The 26,820-nt window shown below is 37.9% G+C and overlaps 1 protein-coding gene across 6 annotated transcripts in view; it reads right to left on the bottom strand.

The window, feature by feature from the left end:
* Positions 1-24,537, bottom strand: part of LOC125088376 (zinc finger protein 420) — a 44,173-nt gene extending 19,636 nt beyond the window's left edge. Inside the window, exons 1-4 of one of the 6 annotated variants that reach the window (XM_047709402.1) lie at positions 23,778-24,537; positions 22,241-22,291; positions 5,444-5,532; positions 3,797-3,926 (exon numbers count right to left, since the gene is read on the bottom strand). In XM_047709402.1, the coding sequence (XP_047565358.1) occupies positions 3,797-3,926; positions 5,444-5,452 (139 nt within the window). In that variant the 5' untranslated portion in view covers positions 5,453-5,532; positions 22,241-22,291; positions 23,778-24,537. Of the gene's footprint in view, positions 1-1,887; positions 2,026-3,796; positions 3,927-5,443; positions 5,533-22,240; positions 22,292-23,777 lie in introns of those variants that run through there. The other 5 variants (XM_047709403.1, XM_047709404.1, XM_047709405.1 and 2 more) reach the window with 5 other exon arrangements.
* Positions 24,538-26,820: the final 2,283 nt, after the last annotated feature.

Below are 26,820 nucleotides of genomic sequence, written 5' to 3'. Positions count from 1 at the left end.
ACTTCAAAAAAAAGAAAAACCCTTGTACCTATTAATCGTCATTTCCAATTTCCCTACTCTCATTCTCCATTCACCTTCACCTCCTACCCCAAATGCACTTGCAACCACTAATCTACTTTCTATCTCTATAGATGATCTATTATAGACATTTCATAAAAATAGAATCATGTAATATATAGTCTTTGTATCTGGCTTCTTTCACTTAGCATGTTTTCAAGGTTCATCCATGTTGTAGCATGTATCAGTACTCCTTTTTATTAGTGAATAATATTCCATCTTAAGGATAAACCAAATTTTATTCATCCTTTCATCAGCTGGTGGACATTTGGGTTATTTCCACATTTTGGCTACTGTATTGCTAAATAATTATCCACTGTAAAATGATACCAAATTTTATTCATTTATTCATCAGTCAACAGACATTTGGGTCATTTTCACTTTTTGGCTATTGTGAAAATGAAGTATGTAGCATTTCTGCCACCAAAAGTTGTAAACACTTGGTACTACCACTTAAGTTTTTGCCCCTCCAGGGTATGTGAAATCATTATCTGACTGTGGCTTTAATTTGCATTTCCTGATTGCTAATAAAGTTGAGCACTTTTTCATGTCTGTTGGTTATTTATATTTCCCTTTATTTTAACATAATGATATTAACCCCTTATATACCACTTGTAAATATTGTCTTCCATTCAGTAGGTTGTCTTTTCATGTTATTCATGGGTGTCCTTTGGTGTACAAAAGCTTTTTATTTTGATGTCATCCCAATAGTCTATTTTTGCTTTTGTGTCCCTTCCTGAGGAGACATATTCATAAGTATGTTGGTAAGAGTGATGTCCAAGAGATTATTGCCTATGTATTCTTTTAGTTCTATGATTTCAGGTCTTAATCCATTTTGAGTTTATTTTTGTGTATGGTATAAGAAAGTGCTATAGTTTTCATTCTTTTGCATGTAGCTGTCCAGTTTTTCCAGAACCATATTCAAAAGACTCTCTTTTCCCCAACTGAATATTCTTGCTGCCTTTGCTATAGATTAATTAATGATGTATATGTGGGTTTATTTCTGGGATCTCTGTTCCACTGATCTATGTGTCTATTTTGTGCCAGTACATACTGTTTTGTTTACTACAACTTTGTAGTATATCTTGAAATCTGAAATTGCTATACCTCCAGCTTTGTCCTTTTCTCAAGATTGTTTTGGCTATTCAGGGTCTTTCGTGGTTCCATATATATTTTAGGATTCTTTGTTTTAGTTTTGTGAAAAATGCCATTGGTATTTTGTTAGGCATTGCACTGAATCTATGGTTTGCTTTGGGTAGTATGGACATGGACATTTCACAATTATTAATTTTTCCAATCCATGAGCAGGGAATATCCTTCCATTTGTGTTGTCTTGAATTTCTTTCATCAATGTTTTATAGTTTTCAGAGCATAAGTCATTCACTTCCTTGATTTATATCCTTTTCCTCACTATCTATGCATGTCTTTTACCCAATTCTTCAAAAAAAATTATTTACCTTTTTCTCATTCTATAAAAGCTTTTTATATCCTAGGTATTAATTTTACTGTTGTCAATATGAATTGCAAATATCTTCACCCAATGTCTTTTACTTTGTCTTTTTATTAAAAAAACAATTTTTATGCAAATTTATCAATCGATTACTGATTATTATTATTATTTTTTTTTAAATCTAACCAGAACCTTTAGAAATGTTCTAGCTGGTTATCTTTCAAATCAGATCCTTTATGAAAATCTCATTGCTTATCATTTTTGTGATTTCGCTAATTTTTAAAACATTCACCAACATTTCACATTTATATCTAATAAGGCCAATAAGCCAAATCATTTGCCATGTAATCTATTGTTTCTTTACATTATCTATCACTCACCTATGACCTGTTTCCTTGTGGGTTTGATGATCTTTGTGACCTCCTCTTTTGTTGATCTTAATTTTGGGGAATTCTAAAGCCCTCTTACTTTCCTTCAGAGAGGATGTGCATTTTCTTTGGCCAGAAGTCAGAGGGCCCGACCTCAAAAAAAAAAAAAAAAAAAAAAAAATTTGGACTCCTTTTCTGAAGTTGTTTAGCTGTATTTATTTATTACTCTATCACTCACTCTTTAATTATGTTTTTTGTTCCTCCTAAGTTAACACCCACCCCAAGCCCTTTACACTTACTACTCCATCTGCTGGAATACCATTCCCCCATAGACTGGCCTGACTCATACCCTTTTATCAGTCAAGTCTTCCCTCAAACATTACCTCTTTAGAGAGGTTTTTGAAAATTTTCCTACCTAGGGGTCCTGGGTGGCTCAGTCAGTTAAGCATCTGATTCTTGTTTTCGGCTCAGATCATGATCTCAGGGTTTTGAGACTGAGCCCCACATCAGACTCCACATGCAGCAGGGAGTCTGCCTGAGATTCTTTCTCTCCCTCTTCCTCTGTCCCTCCACCCGCACTACTGGTGCTTTCCCTCTCTCAAAAAGAATTTAAAAAAATAATCTACCTATAAAATAGCCCACCCATACTCCCCAGTTAGTTCATTTGCCTATGAACTAACTTTTATCTTTACCTTTATCCATATTCTTTATTACTACTTGCAACTGTTATATTTACTAAATAAATGTATATATGTATATATATAGAGGCACACAAATACACATATATTTTTATTTCCTTGTTTACTTTTTATTTCTCCTATGAGAATGTGGCAGAATATGAACCTTATCTAGATCATCATTTCTCCAGTGCCTACTACAGTTCTTGGCAAAGAACAGGCTCTTAGTAAATGTATTTCGAATGAATGAGTACATTTTAAAGAAGGAGAAAATGATGTAAGTCTAAATTTTTAAAAAACCTAGAACAGAACAGATTCCCAAGTTTAAATAAAAGGTTTGTTTTCACTGGAGGAAAGGAAAAGGCCCTCCTTTGGCAGTGGGAAGGACTACCATAAAAGACCAAAAGGGAGAAGTAGGGATTAGGTGGGATTCCTTAGAGAGACTGTGCAGAAAAGCTCTTGCTTTTCTTTTCAAGTGAGAAATTTTTTTCCCACATGACCTGGGCTCTGAAAGGCAGTGTACCAACCAATAACTTCATAAAGCCTTCCGAGTAAAGAGTGAATGGGCAAGAGACAGTTACAGTCCAGGGACTTAAAGAATCCAAAGAAAGTGATCATTTAGGTTGAAAAATCACTTGTTGAAGTTTCAACTGATATAGGGTGTCTCTTGTCTACAGGAAAAAAAACAATCAACTTTCTTAGACAATCATATATTCTTCCTGAGCTCTTTTCCAGTAGAAGGTGGTTCTGGCACATTCATTCAATGTAAAATACAAAGTTCTTAAAATGTAATATTAAATTACAAAACATAAATAAGAGAATGTATTTGTTGTAATGGACTGTGTTGACCTGACTTGATCTGCCCTATTACTATGTAAATAATATAAGCTGTTCTATTAGAAAAACCATACATTTCTGCATCTATTTTTTAAAAAATATTTTGAGCTCCTTTAGCAGGTCTAAATTGTAACAAGGGATGGTCTGTTTTTCATATTTCAAGTGTCCCAGAATTAAAATCTAGCTCCTCGAAAATCAAGGAAGACAGGAAGGCAGACAGACAGAAGACAGATAATTATACTTGCAGAATGGAGAAGCCACATGTGCCCTCTGAAATACTACTATTTCTAGTAATTTAAAACCATTCTTTTGAGAATAGTAAGAGGCAATTCAGTTAGTTACTTAAAAACAGAGAAAGCAGCCATTCCAAAGGTAAATCCTGAAATACTTGGGGTACATTTCCTTACCTACTAGTGACACCAAGTTACTATAGTTCTCCAACATCACATCTCTATACAAATCCCTTTGAGCAGAGTCCAGGTATTCCCACTCTTCCTGAGAGAAGTCAATGGCAACATCCCTGAACATCACTGATCTCTGAAACAACAAATATAATACTAGTTGTAGAAATAAAGAAAATATTTTTTCAATGAAGGGGAGATGATGGGGGAGCTCTCCACAAGGAGGCAACAGAGAAAACAGCAAAAGGCCACTGACATAAATAAGACACTAAAGATATCAAAGCTTCTGGTGTGCCAACACATTCCTCTTTATTCCTGTTGCTGTAGATATTTCCTGTATACAGAACATCTCATTATACAGATATGTCTGGAACTTAAATAAAGAAGATGTAATGTCCCAATTAAAAGAAAAAGCACACATAGGCATCCTGTACACTACTCTATTACTCGCTCTTTCATTATGCTTGTATCTTGTATTATCATTCTCAATAAATGAAAGGTTCTCTTATTCTCTAAGAGATAAGAAAAATAACTGGGGAAGTTTTTCTGAAAAATCTTATAAAATCTGTACCTTGTAAGATTTGTATAGTTAAAGAATTTATTGAAATCTCAGTTCATCATCATATCAGACAGAATACATCATAAGCATTATCCTTACCAATAATTTAGAATACGTTTTTAAAGGGCTGCAAAATAGCTTTATATAATGAATATGTCTGACTTACTAAGTGTGCATATTTGAACACTTTAGGTTAGGTTACATAAAAATCTCAAAAGCATGTCTCATTTTGGGAGTTTATAATTTTCAACAACTTTTGCATGTGAATTATAATCTTTCTTGTTACTATTAATCACTTAAAAATGTACCCTTCCCTTGTTCTAAGCAACAAAGAGATAAAAAGATAATCTAAACTTATGCATACAAGATTAACTCATAATGTTGATTCTCACAATGATCTATATTATTGCTTTATGTCAATTATGGATTCCCAGGGAAGATCCCTGATCTCTCTGTCTCTAATCATGCTCCTAACCAATCTTAACAGCTCACAGAAATAAGCTCTTGCCAGGTATGGAGATAGAGTCCAGTCAAAACTAATGATACTGCCTAACCAAGAAAAGTTCAGTTTTCTCATATGTGGTGTGATTTAACAAACTTCTCTATCTTATAAAATCAGGGAATCTGCTTCTGTCATAACAGTGCTCCTAGTCTGAGATGCTCAAACTATTTTTGAATAATTATGTAAATATAAGTTAGATTACAAAGACAAACTTTAGGAAGATCCTTATCACTTACAAGAATGAAATGCTGGGGAACCACATTTTTTTTTTTTTAAATTTTAAAGATTTTATTTATTTATTTATTTGTCAGACAGGAAGAGAGAGCGAGTGCACAAGCAGGCAAAGGCGGAGAGAGAAGCAGGCTCCCTGCCGAGCAAGGAGCCCAATGCGGGACTCAATCCCAGGACCCAGGGATCATGACCTGAGCCAAAGGCAGTGGCTTAACCGACTGAGCCACCCAGGCGTCCCTGGGGACCACATTCTTGAGTGGGATTGGTTAGGAAGGAAATTTCAGAAATAAGAAATGCAAACATACACATACTCTGTAAAAAAGTGACTACTTAAAGAGAGCACAAAAAAACACCAATTTACCTGAGCCATGGTTTTTAGCGCTGCAAGAAATGATCAATCCTCCTCTGGATTCCTAGCTTAGAGAAGCACAGAGTCTGAAAAAGGCAGAGCTGGAGAGAAGAAAACAGAACCATGAGACCATGCTTTTTGCAAAGCTCCAAATAAGTAAGTTAGAATTATCCTTCTTGCTCTCTTCTTCCTGTCTCTAGCTCCTGTCACCAAAAGATACACTATGGGAAACGTACAGGTGGTGGTTATTACCCTGATCAAACTCAATGCTCTCTATATACAAAACGATAATATTTAGAACAATTTCTCTACCATTTCTGAAATAAAATATATAGATAATATGACACATTTATATACACTATGCCAAAAATGGAGATAATGATCAACTGTTACATAAATTAAAAGGCATAACTAAACACTTATGCTTTACAACTACTTGAACAAATTCAGATTTATAAGATGACAATATTCAGGAAAGCATTTTTTTAAGTGCTATGTTTTAAATTTTAATTCCAGTATAGTTAACATACAGTGTTATATTAGTTTCAGGTGTACAATATACTGATTAGACAATTTTATATACTACTCAGTGCTCATCATGGTAAGTGTACTCTTAATCCTCTTCACCTATTTTACACATAATCCCACCCACCTCCCCTCTAGTAACCAATGGTTTGTTCTGTATAGTTAGGAGCCTGTTTCTTGGTTTGTCTATTTTTTCTTTGTTTTGTTTCTTAAATTCCACATGAGTGAAATCATATGGTATTTGTCTTTCTCTAATTTCATTTAACATTATACTCTCTAAATCTATCCATGTTGTTGTAAATGGCAATATTTCACTCTTTCTTAACGGCTGAGTAATATTCCATTACATACACATATATATATATGAACATATACTACCTTTTCTTTATCCATTCATCTATCAATGGACACTTGGGCTGTTTCCATAATTTGGCTATTATTAATAATGCAATAAACAAGGGATTCATAAATCTTGTCAAATTAGTGTTTTCATATTCTTTGGGTAAGTACTCATAGCGGAATTATTGGATAATATGGTAGTATCTTGGCTATTGTAAATAATGCTGCTATAGGAGTACATGTATCCCTTTGAATTAGTGTTTTGGTATTCTTTGGGTAAATACCCAGTTACGCAACTGCTGGATTGTAGGGTAGTTCTTTTTTTTAATTGACATATAATGTATTATTCGTTTCAGGGGTACAGGTCTATGAATCATTGGTCTTACCACCCAGCACTCACCACAACAAATACCCTCCCCAATGTCCATCATCCAAGTACCCCATCCTCCTAACCCCCTCCCCTCCAGCAACCCTATTTGTTTCCTAAGATTAAAAGTTGGGATTATAGGGTAGTTCTATTTGTAACTTTTAAAGGAAACTTCATACTGTTTTCCAGCGTGGCACCACCAGTTTGCATTCCCATAAACAATGCACGAGGGTTCCTTTTTCTCTACACCCTTGCTAACAATTGTTGTTTCCTGTGTTTTCTATTTTAGCTATTCTGACAGGTGTGAAGTGATACCTCTGTGTGGTTTCGACTTGCATATCCCTGATGATGAGGGATGTTGAGCATCTCTTCATGTGTCAGTTGGCCATCTGTAAGTCTTCTTCAGAGAAATGTCTGTTCATGTCTTCTGATCATTTTTTAATTGGACTATTTGGTTTTTCTGTTGAATTGTGTAAGTTGTCTATATATTTTGGATACTAACCCTTTATCACATTTGTCATTTGAGAAGATATTTGCAATATCTTCTTTTAGTTTTGGTGTTTCCTTGGCTGTGCTGAAGCTTTTTATTCTAAAGTAATCTCAATATTTTATTTTTGCTTTTGCTTCCCGTCTCAGGAGACATATATAAAAACGTGTTGCTATGGCTGATGTCAGTGTAATTACTGTCTGTGCTCTCTTCTATGATTTTTATGGTTTCAGGTCTCACATTTAGGTTATTAACTAATTTTTAAATTTTTGTGTATCATGTAAGACATTGGTCTAGTTTCATTCTTTTGTATGCAGCTGTCCAATTTTCCAAGCACCATTTGTTGAAGAGATTTTTTCCATTGCATATTCTTGTCTTTTTTTTGTCCAAGACTAATTGACTTATAATTGTGGGTTTATATCCAGGCCTTCTATTCTGTTCCACTGATCTGTTTTTCTGCCAGTACCACATTTTACATAGATTACTACAGCTTTGTAGTATATATTGATACCCAGAATTGTGACACCTCCAGCTTTGTTCTTCTTTCTCAAGATGGCTTTGGCTAATGGAGGTCTTTTGTGGTTCCATATAAATCTAAGGAAATGCTGTTGTATTTTGATAGGGATTGACTTAAATCTGTAGTTTGGGGACACCTGGGTGGCTCCGACAGTTGAGTATATGACTCTTGGATTTGGCTCAGGTCATTATCTCAGGTTCCCTGGAGGGAGCCCCACATCAGGCTTCATGCTCAATAGGGAGTCTGCTTGAGGATTCTCTCTTTCTCTGTCCTCCTCTGACTTGGGTACTCTCTCAAAATAAATAAATCAATATTTTTTAAAAATCTGTAGACTGCTCTGGACAGTATGGACATTTTAACAATATTTGTTCTTTCCATTCATGAGCATGGAGTATCTTTCCATTTGTGTTGTCTTCAATTTTTTTTTCATCAATTTTAAGTTTCTGGAGTACAGATCTGTCACCTCCTTGGTGAAGTTTTTTCCTAGATATTTTATTCTTTTTGGTACAATTATAAATAGGACTGTTTTCTTCACTTTCTGCAGCTTCATTATTAGTGTATAAAAATGCAACAGATTTCTGGGGTGCCTGGGTGGCTCAGTGGTTAAACCTCTGCCTTCGGCTCGGGTCGTGGTCCCGGGGTCCTGTGATCGAGCCCCGCATTGGGCTCTCTGCTCAGTGGGAGCCTGCTTCCCTTCCTCTCTCTCTCTGCCTGCCTCTCTGCCTACTTATGAACTCTCTCTCTGTCAAATAAATAAATAAATAATCCTGAAAAAAAAAAGCAACAGATTTCTGTATATTGATTTTGTATCCTCTGACTTTACTAAATTCATATATCAGTCTAGTAGTTTTCTGATGGAGTCTTCCAGGTTTTCTATATATAATATCATATCATCTATAAATAGTGGAAGTTTTACTTCTTCCTTGCCAATTTGGATGTCTTTTATTTCTTTTTGTTGTCTGATTGCCATGGCTAGGACTTCCAGTATTATGTTGAATAAAAGTGGTGAGAGTGGACATCCTTGTCTTATTCCTGATCTTACCAGAAAAGTTGCCAGTTTTTGCCATTGAGTATGCTGGGTGTGGGTTTTTCACATTTGACTTTTATTATGTTAAGGATTGTTTCCTCTAAACCAACTTTGCTGAAGGTTTTTATTATGAATGGGTATTACACTGTCACATGCTTTTTCCACATCTATTGAAATGATTATATGGCGTTTATCCTTGGTCTTATTGATATGATGTATGATGTTGATTAATTCGTGAATATTGAACATCCCATGAATCCAGGGAATAAATCCTAGTGGATCACAGTGAACAATTTTTTTAATATATTGTTGGATCCGGTTTGCTACTAGTTTGTTGAAGAATTTTACACCTATGTTCAACAGAGATATGAGCCTGTAGTTCTCTTTTTTTGAAAGGTGTCTTTATCTGGTTTTGGTATCAGGGTAATGCTGGCCTCACAGAATGAATCTGGAAGTTTTCCTTCCTCTTCTGTGTTTTGGGATAGTTTGAGAACAGCTTTAAACTCTTCTTTGGTAGAATTTACCTGTGAAGCCATCTGGTCCTGGACTTCTGTTTATTGGGAGTTTTTTGATTACTGATTCAGTTTCATTACTGGTAACCAGTCTATTCAAATTTTGTTTCTTCCTGATTCAGTTTGGGGAGCTTTTATGTTTCTAGGAATTTCTCATTTCTTCTAAGTTATCCAATTTGTTGGCATATAATTTTTCATAATATTCTCTTACAATTCTTTATATTTCTGTGGTGTCAGTTATTTCTCTTCTTTCATTTCTGATTTTGTTGAATTGTCTCATTTTTTCTTTTTGATGAGTCTAAATATCTATTAGTTTTGTTGCTCTATTCAAAGAACTGGCTCCTAGTTTCACTTTATAAATTTTTTTTTTTAGTTTCTATTTCATTTACTTGTGCTCTAATCTTTATTATTTCCTTCCCTCTACAGGTTTGGGGTTTTGTTTGTTCTTTTTCTAGCTGTGTTAAGTGTAACTTTAGGTTTTTTATTTAAGATTTTCCTTGCTTCTTGAGTTAGGTTGTATTGCTATAAAATTCCCTCTTAGAACAGCTCTTGCTTCATTGCAAGGATTCTAGATCATTGTATTTTCATTTTCATTTGTCCCCATGTTTTTTTTTTAATTTCCTCTTTGATTTCTTGCTTGACCCATTCATTGTTTAGTAGCATGTTATCTAATCTCCACATATTTGTGGTCTTTCCAGATTTTTTTCCTATGGTTGATATTAGTTTAATAGCACTCTGGTTAGAAAAACTGCATGGTAGGACTTCAATCTTTTTAATATATTGAGACTTGTTTTGGGGCCTAGTATGTGCCCTATTCTGGAAAATATTCCTTGTACACTTGAAAAGAATGTGTATTCTGCTGTTTTAAGATGGAATGTTATGAATATATCATTTGATCCACCTGTTGTCTTCCAAAGCCACTGTTTCCTTGTTGATTTTTTTTTTTTTTTTTTTTTTTTTTGCGGGGGGATGATCTATTGATTTAAGTGGGATGATAAAGTCTTTTATTGTATTACTATCAATTACTTCCTTTTCCTTTATGTTTGTTATCAGCTGCTTCATGTATTTGGGTGCCCCCAAGTTTGGTGTGTTAAGTAATTACAACTGGTATGTATTCTTGTTGCATTGTTCCTTTTTTTTTTTTTTAAAGATTTTATTTATTTGACAGACAGAGATCACAAGTAGGCAGAGAGGCAGGTGGTGGTGGGGGGGGGGAAGCAGGCTCCCCACGGAGCAGAGAGCCCAATGCGGGGCTCAATCCCAGGACCCTGGGATCATGACCCGAGCCGAAAGCAGAGGCTTTAACCCACTGAGCCACCCAGGCACCCCAGCATTGTTCCTGTTATTACTAGTGTCCTTTGTCTCTTTATACAGTCTTTGTTTTTTTAATACCTATTTTGTCCTACGTAAGTATTACTACTTATATAGTTCTTTTCACTACTGTATTACTACTCATAGAAGTTCTTTTCACTTCCATTTGCATGATAACTGCTTTTCTATCCCTTCACTTAAAAAAAAAAAAAAAAGATTTTACAGAGAGATTATGCACCTGAGCAAGAGTGAGTGGAAGGAGGTGCAGAGGGGGAGGAGAGGTGGGGTAGGCGAGGGACTAGCAGACTCTATGATGAGTGTGGAGCCTGATGTGGGGCTCAATCCCACAACTCTGAGATTGTGACCTGAGCCAAAACCAAGAGGCAGGACACTCAAGCAACTAAGCCACCCACATGGCCCTCTATCCCTTCACTTTCAATCTGCATGTGTCTTTAGGTCTGAAATGAATCTCTTGTGGGCAGCATATAGATGGATTCTGCTTTTTTTTATTCATTCCATCATCCTACATCTTCTGATTGCAGCATTTAGTATGTGTACAAAGTAATTATTGAATGGTATGTCCTTACTGCCATTTCATTACTTTTTTTTTTTTTTAAGAAGATTTTACTTATTATTTGAGAGAGGGCGGGGGGCATGAGAAGATAGAGGTCAGTGGGAGAAGCAGACTCCATGTCAAGCAGGGAGGCCAATGTGGGACTTGATCCCGGGACTCCAGGATCATGACCCAAGCTGAAGGCAGTCACTTAACCAACTGAGCCACCCAGGTGCCCTCATTACTTGTTAATGATTGTTTTTGTAGGTCTCTGTTCCTTTCTTCTCTTGTCCTCTTCTCTCATTGTTGGGTTTCTTTAGTGATATACTTGGATTCCTTCCTCTTTAGTTTTTGCATATCCATTACTGGTTTTTTATTTTGGTTACCATTAGCTTTGTATATAACATCTTCTGAATATAGTGGTCTATTTAAGTTGATGGTTGCTTAAGTGTGAACACATTCTTTACTCCTTCCCCTCCCATTTTATGTGTATGATGTCATACTTTACATCCTTTTCTTTTGTGAATCCCCTGATTTTTATAGATATACTTATTTTTACTGCTTTTATTCTTCCTACTTTCTTATTCCTACTTATGGTCTTTCCTTTCCACTTAAATAGTCTCTTATAGCATTTCACGTGACTGGTTTAGTGGACATGAATTTCTTTAATTTTTGTCTGCTATTCTGAATGATAGCTCTGCCAGACAGTATTCTTAACTGCAGGATTTTCCCATTTAGTACTCTGTATACATCATGGCACTCCCTCCTGGCCTGCAAAGTTTCTGCTGAAAAATCAGCTGATAGCCTATACGAGCCTTTTCCCTCATGTGTAACTTGTTTCTTTTTTCTTGCTGCTTTTAAAATTCTCTCTTTATCACTACTTTTTGCCATTTGGATTACCATGTGTCTTGGTGTGGACTGCCATGTGTTGATTTTGTTAGAGGTTTTCTGTGCCTGCTGGATCTGGATTTCTGTTTCCTCTCCCAGATTTGGAAGTTTCTGCTATTGTTTCTTCAAATACAACTTCTGCCTCCTTTTTTCTCTTCTTCTACAGGATCCCTGTAGTGTGAATGTTATTCACACTTGATGGTTATGCTCAATTTCTCTATTTTCACTTTTTATTATTATTTTCTCTTTTATTCAGCTTGACTGCTTTCCACTATTCTGTCCTCTGTTTTTCTGTTTCCTCTAGACTACCGTTGATTCCACCTGATGTATTTTTTTTTTTAAAGATTTTATTTATTTATTTGACAGAGAGAAAGAACACACGTAGGCAGAGGGAGGCAGAGAGAGGGGAGAAGCAGGCTTCCCGCTGAGTAGAGAGCCCAACAGAGGGCCTGATCCCAAGACCCTGAGATCATGATCCGAGCCGAAGACAGAGGCTTAACCCACTGAGCCACGCAGTCACCCATCACCTTATGTATTTTTAATTTAAGTTATTGAGTTCTCTATCTCTGGTTCTTTTTTATGTTTTCTGTGTCTTTGTTAAGAGTCTCAGTGAAGTCCTCCATTCTTTTCTCAAGTCCAGAGAGTATCTTTATGACCATTACTCTAAATTCTTTATCAGGTATATATATAAATAATATAATATAATATATCTCCATTTAATTTATATCTCCTGCTGTGATTGTGTCCTATTCTTTCATTTGGGACACACTCTTCTGCCTCCTCATTTTGTCTAACTCTCTGTGTCTGTTCTATATGTTAGGAAAATCAGCTACATCTCCTGCTCTGGAAAGTAGTGGCCTTATGAAGAATTCCTGTAATACCCTGCAGTGCAATGTCCCCTGATCACCAGAACCTGGCACTTCAGGAATATCCTTTATGTGTGTTGCATGCTGTTCCCCGCTTTGTAGCTGAGCCACTTTTGCCTTCAGTTCAGTTGTCTGCAATGTCTTTCTGCCTGTTGTGTGTAAAGTTTGGTTCCTGCACTGTTTGTGGGCCAGAATGGGGCTGCACTGGGCTTAAGCTGAGTCACATCGGGCATTTGCCAGAGCCGAAGTAGCACCAAACTGCAGGGTACACTCCATGTGTTGTCCCCTAAGAAGCTTTCATTGGTGGGTAGGGCCTGCAGTCAGACCAGATGTCTATACCCAACCCCCAGCTGGAGCTGCAGTTGGACTGTGGTGTGTGGTTACCTTCCCCTCTCCCCTGAGTAGGGAGTCACACTGGAGTGGTTGCTGGCCCATGTCAAGGATGTTTGCACACTGCCAAGCTTGTGGCACCACTCTGGATATGCTATAGTCTGGCATATTGGAAGAACAGGTCTGCAGGAGTATGCATGTGTGTGGCCGGGTGTTAGCAAATTTAGCACAGGTCTATGAGAAGAGACCCAGAGCAGAGGCTTGGCTATAAGGGGTGGATCTGCAGAAGGGCGCAGGGGCACAGTCACTGTTAGCAAGTTATGTAGCAGATACCACTGATGCACTGGTTCCCATAAGCATCTGTGTGTCTAGGCTGGGGGATGGGGAAGGAAAATGGTGCCTGCAAGTTCTTTTGTTTGTGGAGACGACTCCCAATGATCCCTGCCCCTCCAGCACAAGTTCTGAGATCAGGAAACAAATCTCTCTCCCATATACCCCAGGCATTTTTGAAACTGCTGCTTCTATGCTGCACCTCTGTGGGGCTGATTTGTTGTGCTATCTCTTTAAGGGCAGGGACTCAGTTTTCTCACCCTCCCAGCTCTCCCAGAGCCAAGCCTACTGATTTTTAAAGTTCCAGGTGTTAAGCCCCACTGTTTGCAAGAATTCATGAAATCCAAAGCCAAATACTAAGGGGATTTGTGCCTGAGGCTCCCATGCCTGGGGTGCTTGGTGTGAGGATCTGTTTGTTATCTCCTCTACATGCTTGCAGTGTCCCTCCCTCCTGCAGACAGTCCTGTGGGTCCACTTAGCTCCCAACTGCATCCCTACACTCCTACCCACTTTAGTGTGGCCTATTCCTTACATTTAGCTACGGAGAGTCTATTCTACCAGTCTTCAGGCCATTTTTTGGCTCATTTTTACTGATGTACTTGTCATCTAGTTTGTATCCATGAGATGAGGTGAGCTTAGGGTCCTCCTAATCTGGCATCTTCCCCAGAAGTCTTGAACTAAGTATTGTTGACAACTTTTATTTATATTTGACATTTTGAAATAAAGTCTATATATGTGTATATGTATGTATGCATATGTATGTTTGTGTGTGATGTGTTTGGGTATGCACAGGCTCAATGAAATCCATTATCTACAAATGTAGGCTTCTGCAAGTATGGGATACTGGCAAGGAAAATATCACAAGCAGTATTGATATCAGTGCTGTGACTTTAAAAGTCACAGTACATTTCTAAATAAAACAAAGTACAGTCTTTTCTCAATCATTCTCAAGCACTCCTGGAAGATTAAGAGTAAAACCATGCAATAATAGTAACATAGATAAATTCAGCAGTTTGTAGAAATCATGCAAAAAATAATGCTTTATGTGAGAAGTTCTTGACCCAGATTATTATAAACACATTTTTTCCCCCAGCTATGGTCTTCCATTTTGCAGGTCATAGATCAATCATTTGCTGTGTCCTGCAGAGCATCTAGATTAGAAGTTAGCCAACTACTGCCCACCAACTATTTTTATAAATAAAGCTTTATTGGAACACATCTACACTCAGTTGTTAATAAATTATCTTTGCCTACTTTCATACTAAAGTGGCAGAGTTGAATAACTGCAACAGAGACCATGTGGCCCAGATATCTTAGTATTTACTGTCTATCCCTTTATAGAAAAGTCATCTACCCTATAATCAGAATGCATTACTTCAGTCCTTCAATAGCCAGATGACTTCACCCTCAACTCAGTTATTTTAACATTCAAAAGCATGCAGATGTATTTCTAAAACATCCTCCAGGGAGAACCATTGCCCCAAATATATGATATAGATATTCAATAAACATTTAATTAAAAATTCTACTTCTGGGGCACCTGGGTGGCTCAGCGGGTTAAGCCGCTGCCTTCGGCTCAGGTCATGATCCCAGGTCCTGGGTTCGAGCCCCGCATCGGGCTTTCTGCTCGGCGGGGAGCCTGCTTCCTCCTCTCTCTCTGCCTGCCTCTCTGCCTACTTGTGATTTCTCCCTGTCAAATAAATAAAATCTTTAAAAAAAATAAATAAATAAAAATAAAAATTCTACTTCTTCCAGATGTGGAAGTTCAATAGGTAATTGTGCCCATCTTAACAACTAAAAATACTTCAGATAAGATAAAAAAAAAATCACATTGGGGCGCCTGGGTGGCTCAGTGGGTTAAGCCTCTGCCTTCAGCTTGGGTCATGGTCCAGGGTCCTGGCTTCGAGCCCCACATGGGGCTTTCTGCTCGGCGGGGAGCCTGCTTCCTCCTCTCTCTCTGCCTGCCTCTCTGCCTACTTGTGATCTCTCTATCTCTCTCTGTCAAATAAATAAATAAATAAAATCTTTAAAAAAAAAACCCAAAAGATAAAAAATCAGTCTCCTTTAAATTCATCTCAGAGCTAAAGACACAAGGAAATTTAAATGAACTATAAAATGTGCCAAGCACTTCATAAGAGATATTTGGGAAGTTCCTGTCCACAGCAGGGATTAAACTAAATGGTAATTCCCTTAAAAGTAAATAGTCCAGCCATTCCAATTAAAAGACAATGTCAAGACAAGAAAAAAAGCAAGTTTCAACTATATGTTCTTTACAAGAAATGTACTTTAAATATGAAGACACAGATGAGTAAAGTTGTGGAAGAAGATATATCATACAAATACTAAGCATTAAGAAAATCCATGTGCCTGTATTAATATAAGACAACAGACAAATGAAAAGATATTCAATATCACTGATCATCAGGGAAATACAAATCAAAACTACAATGACATATCACCTCATACCTGTCAGAATGGCCAACATCAACAGTACTAGAAACATTAGGTGTTGGCTAGGATGTGGTTAAAGGGGAACCCCTGTGCACTGTTGGTGGAAATTCAAAGTGGTATACAGCCACTCTGGAAAACAGTATGGAGGTTCCTCAGAAAGTTAAAAATAGAACAACCCTATGACTTTTGCAATTGCACTACTAGCTATTTATCCAAAGGATACAAAAATACTAATTCAAAGGGATACATGCACCCTGATGTTTTATAACAGCATTACCAACAATAGCCAAATTATGGAAATAGCCCAAGTATCCATCCACTGATGAATGGATAAAGATGTGGTATATATACACAATGGAGTATCACTCAGCTATAAAAAGAATGAAATCTTGCCATCTGCAACAACATGGATGGAGCTAGAGGGTATTATCCTAAATGAAATAAGTCAGTCAAAGAAAGACAAATACCATATGATTTCACCCATATGTGTAATTTAAGACACAAAACAAACAAAGGGAACAAAAAAAGGGAGGTAAACCAAGAAACAAATTCTTTGCTTTTTTCACAGAGAAAGAGATCACAGGTAGGCAGAGAAGAAGGCAGAGAGAGAGAAGGAAGAGAGGGAAGCAGGCTCCCCGCTGAGCAGAGAGCCCAATGAGGGACTCAATCCCAGGACCCTGAGATCATGTCCTGAGCCGAAAGGAGAGGCTTAACCACTGAGCCATCCAGGTGTCCCCAAGAAACAGATTTTTAACTGTAAAGAACAAACTAATAGTTACCAGAAGTGAGGTGGGTGGGGAGACTAATAAAACAAGTGATAGGGATTAAGGAGGGCATTTGCTGAAATGAACATCAGGTGTTATATGGAAGTGCTGAATCACTATATTGTACACCTGAAACTAATATTACACTGTATGTTAACTAACTGGAATTTAAAAACTTAAAAAACAAAGAATATAAAATGGCAGAGAAAAGACATACCATACAAATACTAAGCAAAAGAAAGCCTATGTACTTGTATTAATATAAGAGAAAACAGAGATCAAAACAAAGACTAATACAAGAGACAAAGAGGATAAATTCATCAAGAAGACACAGAAATCCTAATTGTGTAGAGATTTAACAGCAAAGCACCAAAATATATGAAGCAAAAACTAAGAGAACTCAAGGAAGAAATGGACAAATCCACAATCAGATTTGGAAATTTTAGCATCTTTCTCTTAGCAACTAACAAAACAAGTAGATAAAAATAGCAGTAACGATATAGAGGATTTATACACAACATTATCAAGTACCTTGACAGAACTGATAACGCACCCCACTGTCAAGAATACCACACCAAACTGTCAAAAGAGAGCTGAAAAATGGCTGAACTGCCAGTTGTCAAAAAAACTAAGACAACAATCCAAAATGAAAGTAACAGTCAAGCTTTGAATCAGTTACTAATCACTTAGTACAAAAAGAAGCTAACCCAAAGAAAGCAACAGCTCCCCCACTGTTCCATGTTCCCCCATGGAAGAGTACCTAGAGAGGGTCAGATGGATCAGCACAGATACAGGGAATCATTTCACTGCCAATGGAGTATCAGACAAAAGGTTTCACCCACCTCAAGGACCAGGGCCACAGAATCCAAAAGGCGCCAAATCAGAGGAAGTAAAGAGGATCCCATAGATCACAGATGAACAATCTGAGTATTAATAAGAATAATAACTGCTATGGATAAAACATATCAAATATATTTAAATCTTCAAATTCATGATAACTTAAAAGAAAAACATAGGATGAACTTTGGAAGATGCTGAAAAATAATAAGTAAAAGCAAGCTTTTATCCTAATTTTTTAAAATGTGCTATACTTTAGAATAACCAAGACATTGATGAGAGGATGGTTCCCTTTACACAAGTATTCCAACTAATAATTGCCGAAGAAATAAGAGAATTAGAGAATCATTTTGTGGGACGCCTGGGTGGCTCAGTAGGTTAAATGTCTGCCTTCTGCTCAGGTCATGATCCCAGGGTCCTGGGACTGAGCTGCAATCAGGCACCCTGCTCAGCAGGGAGCCTGCTTCTCCCTTTCCCTCTGCCATTCCCCCTGCTTGTGCTCTCTCTCATTCTCACTCTCTCCCTCTCAGATAAATAAATAGAATCTTAAAAAATATATATCATTTTGAACTCTGATAAAATAATAAATTCCAAGTAAAGACAACCAATGGCTACTAAAATCACATAAAGGAAAACAACCTAATGTTATGCAGCATTCACCATTAAGTATAAAAGATTAGTGCAAAGCAAACAAGCAAAGCCACACACACAAAAAAACCCTGAACCTGATCAAACCTCTAGAATTAAATACCAGTTTAGAAGAAACACAGGAACATGTAAAATGACACCACACATATACAACCAACAGAATCCAGAATATGGGTAGCTCTATAAGAAAACTGCTTCTGGAATAAACTGCAAGAAAAGAAAAAGAAAGATTAAAAAGCATATCACACTATTACACTAAATAGATATTGTTTGGATCTTAATTCTAATAAATATTTATGGACAATGGGAGAAATGTGAACACTGACTTGTTATTTCATAACATTAAAGTATTAAAGGTGGGGTTTTTTTTTAATAGTGATGATACTGTGGTTCTCCATTACTCAAGTTAAAAAAAAAAAAAGGTCTTAGTTTATCTTTTTATTGTTAAATATTCTTTTTTCTCAGAATTTATTGAGACTTGTGGTTTAAAGATTTTATTTATTTATTTGAGAGAGAAGGAGTGGGAGAGAGAATCTGAAGCAGACTCCAAGCTGAGCTCAGAGCCAGACACAGGGCTCAATCCCATGACCACAAGATCATGATCTGAGCCAAAACCAAGAGTCAGACATTTAACCGACTGAACCACCCGGAGGCCCCATGGTTGTATTTTTTTAAGTAAAAATGTTCTTATCATTTAGATGCACATACTAAAATATTTGTGAATGAAATACATATCTAGAATTTACATCAAAATAACCCATTTTTTTGGTGGGGAGAGGGAGCAGTGGATCTATAGATGAAATATGTTTAGTTACAAATGTGTATTTGTTGAAGCACAGGGATGGATAGGGTACATGGGGAAGCATTATACTTCTTAGTTTCATACATGCTTGAATTTTTCTATAAGAAGTAGTTTTAAAAAAGGAAAGACTTTACGGGTGCCTGGGTGGCTCAGTGGTTTAAAGCCTCTGCCTTCAGCTCAGGTCATGATCTCAAGGTCCTGGGATGGAGTCCCGCATCGGGCTCTCTGCTCAGCAGGGAGCCTGCTTCTTCCTCTCTCTGCCTGTCTCTCTGCCTACTTGTGATCTGTCTCTGTCAAAGAAAAAAAAAAAAAAAAAAAAGACTTTAAATTAAAGATAGATTCCATATATGAACCATGATTCAGTCTAAAGGAGTTTTTTCGAGTAATTGTTATTTTCTTCTTTCTTTTGTATTTTCTAAGTCATAACAACAAACATGTACTACTTTGATATCAGAAAACAAGGAAATAATAGCTTTGTGAAATTTTACGAAAGGACATGCAATGGCTAAAAAAAGTCTCAATGAATTCTGAGAAAAAATAATATTTAAAAATAAAAAGATAAACTCTAAGACCTTTCTCTTTTTAACTTGGGTAATGGAGAAAAAGATGGGGAAAGGGAAAAATAAGGAAATGCACCCATTTCATTATTATTTGAGAGATGTGATTCAGGTAGAATTTGTACTAGAAACATTAAAATAAACTAAAAGTAGGCCACTTCTAGAAATTTGCCCCAAAGATAAACATCTACATATAGAAACCACATACATTGTTATTGATTGCTGTATTATATAATGGCAAAATACTGGGGAAAAAAAAACAAATGCCCACTCACAGAAGACTAGGTGAATAAACTAATACACCCATACAACAGAATAGATAATTATAAAACAGAGTAAGAACAATCTCTGTAGGCTGCTAAGAATGTTCTCCAGGATACATTAAACACATGAGAAAAAAAAAGGTATAGTGTAGTGTACACAGAATACTCCCTTTTAGTTAGGAATGGAGACGTAAAAAATAAATGTATACATGTATATGTACCTATGTATACATGCAAACACATACACATAAACATATGTCATTTAAAAGAAAAATAGAAGAATACACCAAATAAAAGTACAGGTAATTATTACCTAGACAGAGAAAAAGGAAACAGGTTGAAGGGGATAGGAATGAACATTGGCCTCCTCTGAATTCACCTTTGTTCTGTAGTTTTGATTTTGGAGATAAGTAAATATTTTACATAATTTTAAAATGAAATTAAATCAAAGTCAGGAAAACACAATCACTAAAAGTAAAAAGCAAGATGAAACAAATGAGCCTAACTGTAGGACAGGTCATATCCTATGAATGTCAAGAAGTCTTCATTGTTTTTCTGTATTCACATAATTGGTAAAAATATTGGTATTGTTAGTTTGAAGCTCTCTCCCAATTCAAAAGAAGGGAGAAAAGAAGGAAAAGGGCATAGGGAACAGATGGGACAAGATGATGGATTTGACCCAAACCACATCAATGATCACACTAAATATAAATGGTATATTTAATATAACATAAATTGTATATAATATAAATATAAATGGTCTATTTATACTTTAATTATAAGAGAAATTGTCAACTGGATAAAAACACAAGATCCAATGAAACGCCACCGACAAGAAATGCACTCCAACATCAGAACATAAACAGTTTAAAAATAAGGGGCGCCTGGGTGGCTCAGTGGGTTAAAGCCTCTGCCTTTGGCTCAGGTCATGATCCCAGGGTCCTGGGATCGAGCCCCACATCGGGCTCTCTGCTCAGCAGGGAGCCTGCTTCCTCCTCTCTCTGCCTGCCTCTCTGCCTCCTTGTGATTTCTGTCTGTCAAATAAATAAATAAATTTAAAAAAAAAATAAAAGAATAGTAAAAGATATTTCATGCTAACACAATGAAAAGAAAGTTGGACTGGTAGCATTAAATATCAGACAAAGTAGATGCTCAGAGCAAAGACTACCACCAGGAATAAAGAAGACCACTTCATAATGACAAAGGGATCAATTCACCAACAGCACATATTACTTAAAACTTTTACGTACCTAATAACAGAGCTTCAAAATACATGAAGGAGAAACTTAAAGAAATTATGAGGAGAAAGAAATAAATGCAACAGACAGAAAATCAGTAAAGGTACTATAGAGGATTTCAACAACACTATCAACCTATACCTGAGTGACATTTATGGAACTCTCCATCCAACAACAGCAGAATACAGTCTTTTCAAGTGCACACCAAACATTTACTAAGATAGACCACACATTTTGGGTCACAAACCTACTCTTAAATTTTAAAGGACTCAAGTCATAAAAAGTATATTCTCTGAACACAATGGAATGAAATTAGAAATCAGTAACAGATCTCTGGAAGATCCTCATAATACCTGAAAACTAAATAACATATTTCTAAATAAACCATAAATCAAAGAGGAAATCAAAAGGAAAATTAGAAAGGAATTCAAACTGATGTCAGAATAAATAAGACTGGCAAGTGAAAACTTTTTTTTTTAAGATTTTATTTATTTGACAGATGGAGATCACAAGTAGGTAGAGGGGCAGGCAGAGAGAGAAGGGGAAGCAGGCTCCCTGCTGAGCAGAGAGCCCGACGGGGGGGCTCGATCCCAGGACCTCGGGATCATGACCTGAGCTGAAGGCAGAGGCTAAACCCACTGAGCCACCCAGGCACCCCAAGTGAAAACTTTTAAGCTGGGCCTATGATGGTTCATTATACTTTTGTATGGTTTGAAAACTACCAAACAGGAGCACCTGGGGTGGTTTTGTTGATTAAATGTCAGGCTCTTGATTTAGGCTCAGGTCATGACTTCAGGGTCATGAATTCAAGTCCCGCCTCATGTTCTGCACTGGGCATGGAGCCTGCTGAAGATTCTCTCTCTCCCTCTTCCCCTTCCTCCATACCCCGCGCCCCCTACTCTTTCTTTAAAAAAGAAAAGAAAATAAAAGAAAAAAGAATGCTGCTGTGTCAGAAATAACACAATATCATCTCCTATTTAAATTAACGAGTCTCAAATCCATTCTTCCTCAATTTAACCACTGTTGGGAAGTATCTCTCTCAATTAACTGCACATATTCCTTGCTCCCAATCTACAGAAAACTGTTTTTGCTACCTCCATCATTTGAGAAAGCTTAACTAGGAAAGAGAAAACAAAAATTCCTATGTCCTGAAAAAATAAAGGCATTTAGGGAAACAAAGAGGAAACATCTACTCACCTTGGACTTTGCTTTTGAATGTACGACAGCCATTTTTTCCTTCTCTGGACTCTACTCTCAGGAAAAGAAAATGGAATCATAAGATAGTACACCCTTCTTAGGATATACTCTAAATTAGAACACATGCTCTTACCCACCCAGCCCCCCAAACTATCCCTCATTTACCCTGGAGGAAAGTTAGAGAGTAGAACAATTCTGTATTCTGTTTTAGAAAGAAGGTCCAAGACTCCAGCTGTCTGGGGCCAGAATTTACTGCTGGATTCAAAACTGTCCACTGGAGACAGAGCACTACCAGTTCTAAAGTATGTGACTGACTCCTCTGGCACATTCTCTAGAAGTATTCCTACTCCCCCATTATATTTCCACATAGCCTGTTTTGAAGGTGCAATCAGCTCTAATCTTGTCAAGAACAGGTCTGTGACTTAAAAATAGCTCAGTCTTCATTCAGGGTCTCAAATTCCTGACGTCTTTCCTTCCTATCACCTTTCTGCATTCAAAATTCTTAAGACTGTAAGGTGAGAGGACACCTGGAAGCCAAAAGGAAACCTACATCTACAATCCCAGTGTGAACTAAGAACCAGTACAGGCCATGTGTATAGGCCATGTGTGAAGAGGGATTGCTGAGGTCAAAAGAGAAAGAAGTCAAGTTCTGTAAGGACAAAGCCAAAGGGACTCAAGACACATGGGCAGACTCAGTCCCATAATGAACCCCCAAAATACAAAAACCCAATTTTATCTCCATACCTCACTAAACTCCCATAAGATCACAGACTATAAAATATACAAATTGACTAGACAAAGTCACATACACTTCCGTGGTCACACAGCCAGAGTCACAATCGCCAAATTAATATTACATCCTCAGACCACCTCTTATCTTAAACAAAATCCAATCATAAACAGAGCATACACACAAGGACTCAAGCACATCCAAGCACCCTGTCAGGGATACACCAGGCCAAAAACAGCATTTCACAGCAGCACTTTTACTATCTTCACACAGTCATGAAAGCGACACACTCACAGTCCCAACAGTCACACATATGGCATACCCACAGCCATCTAATCAGAAAAATGCAACTAAGTACCAGATCAAAGAAATAAGTAGGGTCACAGCAACACTCTCATGACATCTTAATGTCACAAACTTCAGTGATACACACAATAAACAGTCGCATACACAACCTCAAAGTGACCCAAGTACATCCAAAAACCCTGTCACAAGAGCACTGTCGCACAGCTCACAGTCACAAGCAAACCCCCGGTCACATACAAGGTACACACACAATCACCGTCACATAGGCACATTCCCAGTCAGTTAAGCACGCGGTCACAAACACATTGTCACAGCAGTATTACTACATCCTCAGAGTCACGACTCACCCTCACACAAACGCTTACACACAAAACCACAGTCGCACACGTTCATTCGCCTAAATCAGTAGCAGTCAGGCTGACTCACAGCACAAAACGGCTGGAGACCAACATACACGCAATCCCAGCGACGCTTCCGCCACGACATTCCCGACATCCTCACCTCGACTGAAGGTGCGGTTCAGGATCCAGGATCTGGCGCCCGGGGTCCAAGCCCAATTTGGGGTTCGCCCGCCCAGCCGGAGCCGAGCCAAGCTCCTCCACAGACGCTGCCCTCCCCACGCGAGGTCCCCAAATCGCGCGAACAAACGGAAATGAAGCCGCACTGGGGACGCGGTGGCTCTGGGAAATGTAGTCCAACGCCCGGAAGGTTGTAGCCTGCAGGGCCAGGACGCTGAGATGGCCAGTTTACTAAACCTCCGCGAGATTCCTGGACTCCGCGGCTAAAATGCTCTCGCGCAACGGCTGCGCCGCGGGTGTTCCTGGGAGTGCCCGTCTGCACTCAGTGCGCAGGCGTCAGGCGCGCGCTGCTGGGGCGGTTGGGGTCTGAGAGTGCAGTTGCGGCGAGTAGTCCCCGGGTCTTATCAGATCTGGAGAAGGTGGGACGGACCCTCAGGCGGGCATGTGCAGGGGAGGAGCTGGGGCTGAGGCGGGGACTAGCCAGAGCATCGGACTCGCAGAGACCTCCCCCCTGCCAGGCCAGGCCCTTTTTGTGTGTGTGAGATAACGCGAGACGGTTACAGGCTGACTGGGAGGCCCTCGGCGGCTGTGTGTGTGGTTGTATTTCCGTATTTCTGAGTGCGATTCTACATGCCGCTGGGTGTGAGGTGGCTTGTACTGGAAGCTGCCTGGTAATGACATAACTGTGGGATTGTCTGACGGAGGAAGGGACCTCTGCTGTTGCGGTTTGTTCTTTGTTCATAATTGAGGGTGGTTGCGTGACTGGTAATGACTAGTGACGATTTGTGTTATGCAGATGTGCTCTTTTCGTGCCTCTATTTCGGTGTCTGTAGAAGTTTGACTCCCAGGAGAGCGGGAGGTCCTCCTGGTGGATGGTCAAGTTGTTTCTTTCTTGGACACTAATTTGATTTGGGGGGGGTTAATCAGTTCATCTGGCGAATAATTTATTTTTTAAAGATTTTATTTATTTGTTAGCACAAGTAGGCAGAGGGGCAGGCAAGGGAGAGGAGAAGCAGGCTCCCCGCTGAGCAAGGAGCCCAACATGGGGCTCAGTCCCAGGAATCAGGACCAGAGCGGAAGGCAGACACTTAACTGACTGAGCCACCCAGGCGCCCATATCTGGCAAATAATTTAGACATGATTTTTCTTTTTTTTTTTCTAAAGATTTTATTTTTAATTCATTTGACACAGAGAGAGACCACAAGTAGGCAGAGCAGCAGGCAGAGAGAGGGGGAAGCAGGCTCCCCTCAGAGAGCAGAGAGCCAATGCAGGGTTGGATCTCAGGACCCTGAGATCATGACCTGAGCTGAAGGCAGAGGCTTTAACCCACTGAGCCACCCAGGCGCCCCTTAGACATGAGTTTTCTATTGGATCAAGTATACATGTTATGGGGAAGAATGCAAAATCAACAGTTTTGTTTGTTTTCAAGAAACATGATTTCAAAGTCAGGTCTAGCTTAACTCCTTTTTCCTCTGGCACAGCCGGGCAAAGCAGGCACCCACTGTATTATGGAAGCATTACTGGGTAAGTTTGAAAGGCCATTGACTAATAAAATAGTTAAATAACTTTATACATGAGAAGATTTTACCTTGGCTAATGGGGAGAAAAATAAAGCTCTTGGTTTTAGCTCAGGTCATGATCTCATGGGTTATGGGATGGAGACCTGTATCAGGCTCCAGGAGCGTCAGCTTGAGGATTCTCTCCCTCTTCCCCACCCCCACACAGACACAGGTGCATGTGTGTACTCCTTCTTTAAAATAAGTAAATCTTTAAAAAAAAAATCTTCTCTATACCAAGGTCATAATTTTAGTTTTCTATATTCTTATTCAAGTTTTGCCTTACACATTTTTGGGGGGGGGTCATAAAACCTCTTAGAATCCATCTCTTTCTGTAAGACAAAGGAGGGGTGTAATTGTGTAATTTTTGTGTGTGTGTACACACCAGTTGCCTCACATTATGAAAAGGCTATCCTTTCCCCTCTTAGCAAGAGTCATAAATTAAGTTGTCATATATATATGGAACTGGGTGCCACTCAGGTGCCCCTAAAAATAATCTGGTTTTTGCAGTTATTGTATATAGTATACTTTTTTAAATGTATGCACTAAAGTTTGTAAATTTTTTGTCCAGGTCTTCTATAATCATACTTGTTTTTGTCTCTTAAATATAAGTTACTAAAAGAAATATGTGATATCTCCCACTATGGCTGTAATGTTATTTTTCCTTGTAGTTTCAGTAATTTTGGCTTAAATGTATGTATTTTTAGTAACACATAAGTTTAGATTTATATAAATTATTGGAGATTTAAATATTTCATTTTGTGCTGATCTTTTTTTTTTTTTTAAAGATTTTATTTATTTATTTGAGAGAGAATGAGTGAGAGAGAGCATGAGAGAGAAGAAGGTCAGAGGGAGAAGGAGACTCCCCAAAGAGCTGGGAGCCTGATGCGGGACTCGATCCTGGAAGTCCGGGATCATGACCTGAGCCGAAGGCAGTCGCCCAACCAACTGAGCCACCCAGGTGCCCTGTGCTGATCTTTTTATAATGCTTTTATTTAAAGTCTAATTTTACACAATATTAATATAGCTATGTCAACTTACTTCTGATTTTGAACCTTTCTGTATAATTATTTTAATGTGTATCTTGACAATAGCATATAGATTTTATTTATCCAGTCATTTAATGACATATTTGTATTTATTTCTACTATTTTATCACATTATTATGTGACATATTACATATGTTATATGTAACTTCTTAATGGTTTCATTCCCCTCCCCCCCATTATTCCTTCTTTAAATTGTTCTCCTCTCCCATTTTTTATGTCCTCCTCTTTTGGAAGGTATATATTCTGTTTGCATTATCTCAGTGACTTTGCAAAATCTTTAATTTAGCAGGACATACTTAAGTTATCAAAGACTAAACTTACAATTTTTCCTGCCCAGTAGTATAATGATGTTAGAATACACTGATCATCGCTTCTACCAAGTTAAATGCTATTATTGTGGTATATTTTAGTTATATGTGTG

Source organism: Lutra lutra, chromosome 17, assembly GCF_902655055.1.
Source record: "Lutra lutra chromosome 17, mLutLut1.2, whole genome shotgun sequence".
NCBI classification, from domain to species: Eukaryota; Metazoa; Chordata; class Mammalia; order Carnivora; family Mustelidae; genus Lutra; species Lutra lutra.
This window is presented reverse-complemented; position numbering and strand designations above follow the sequence as displayed.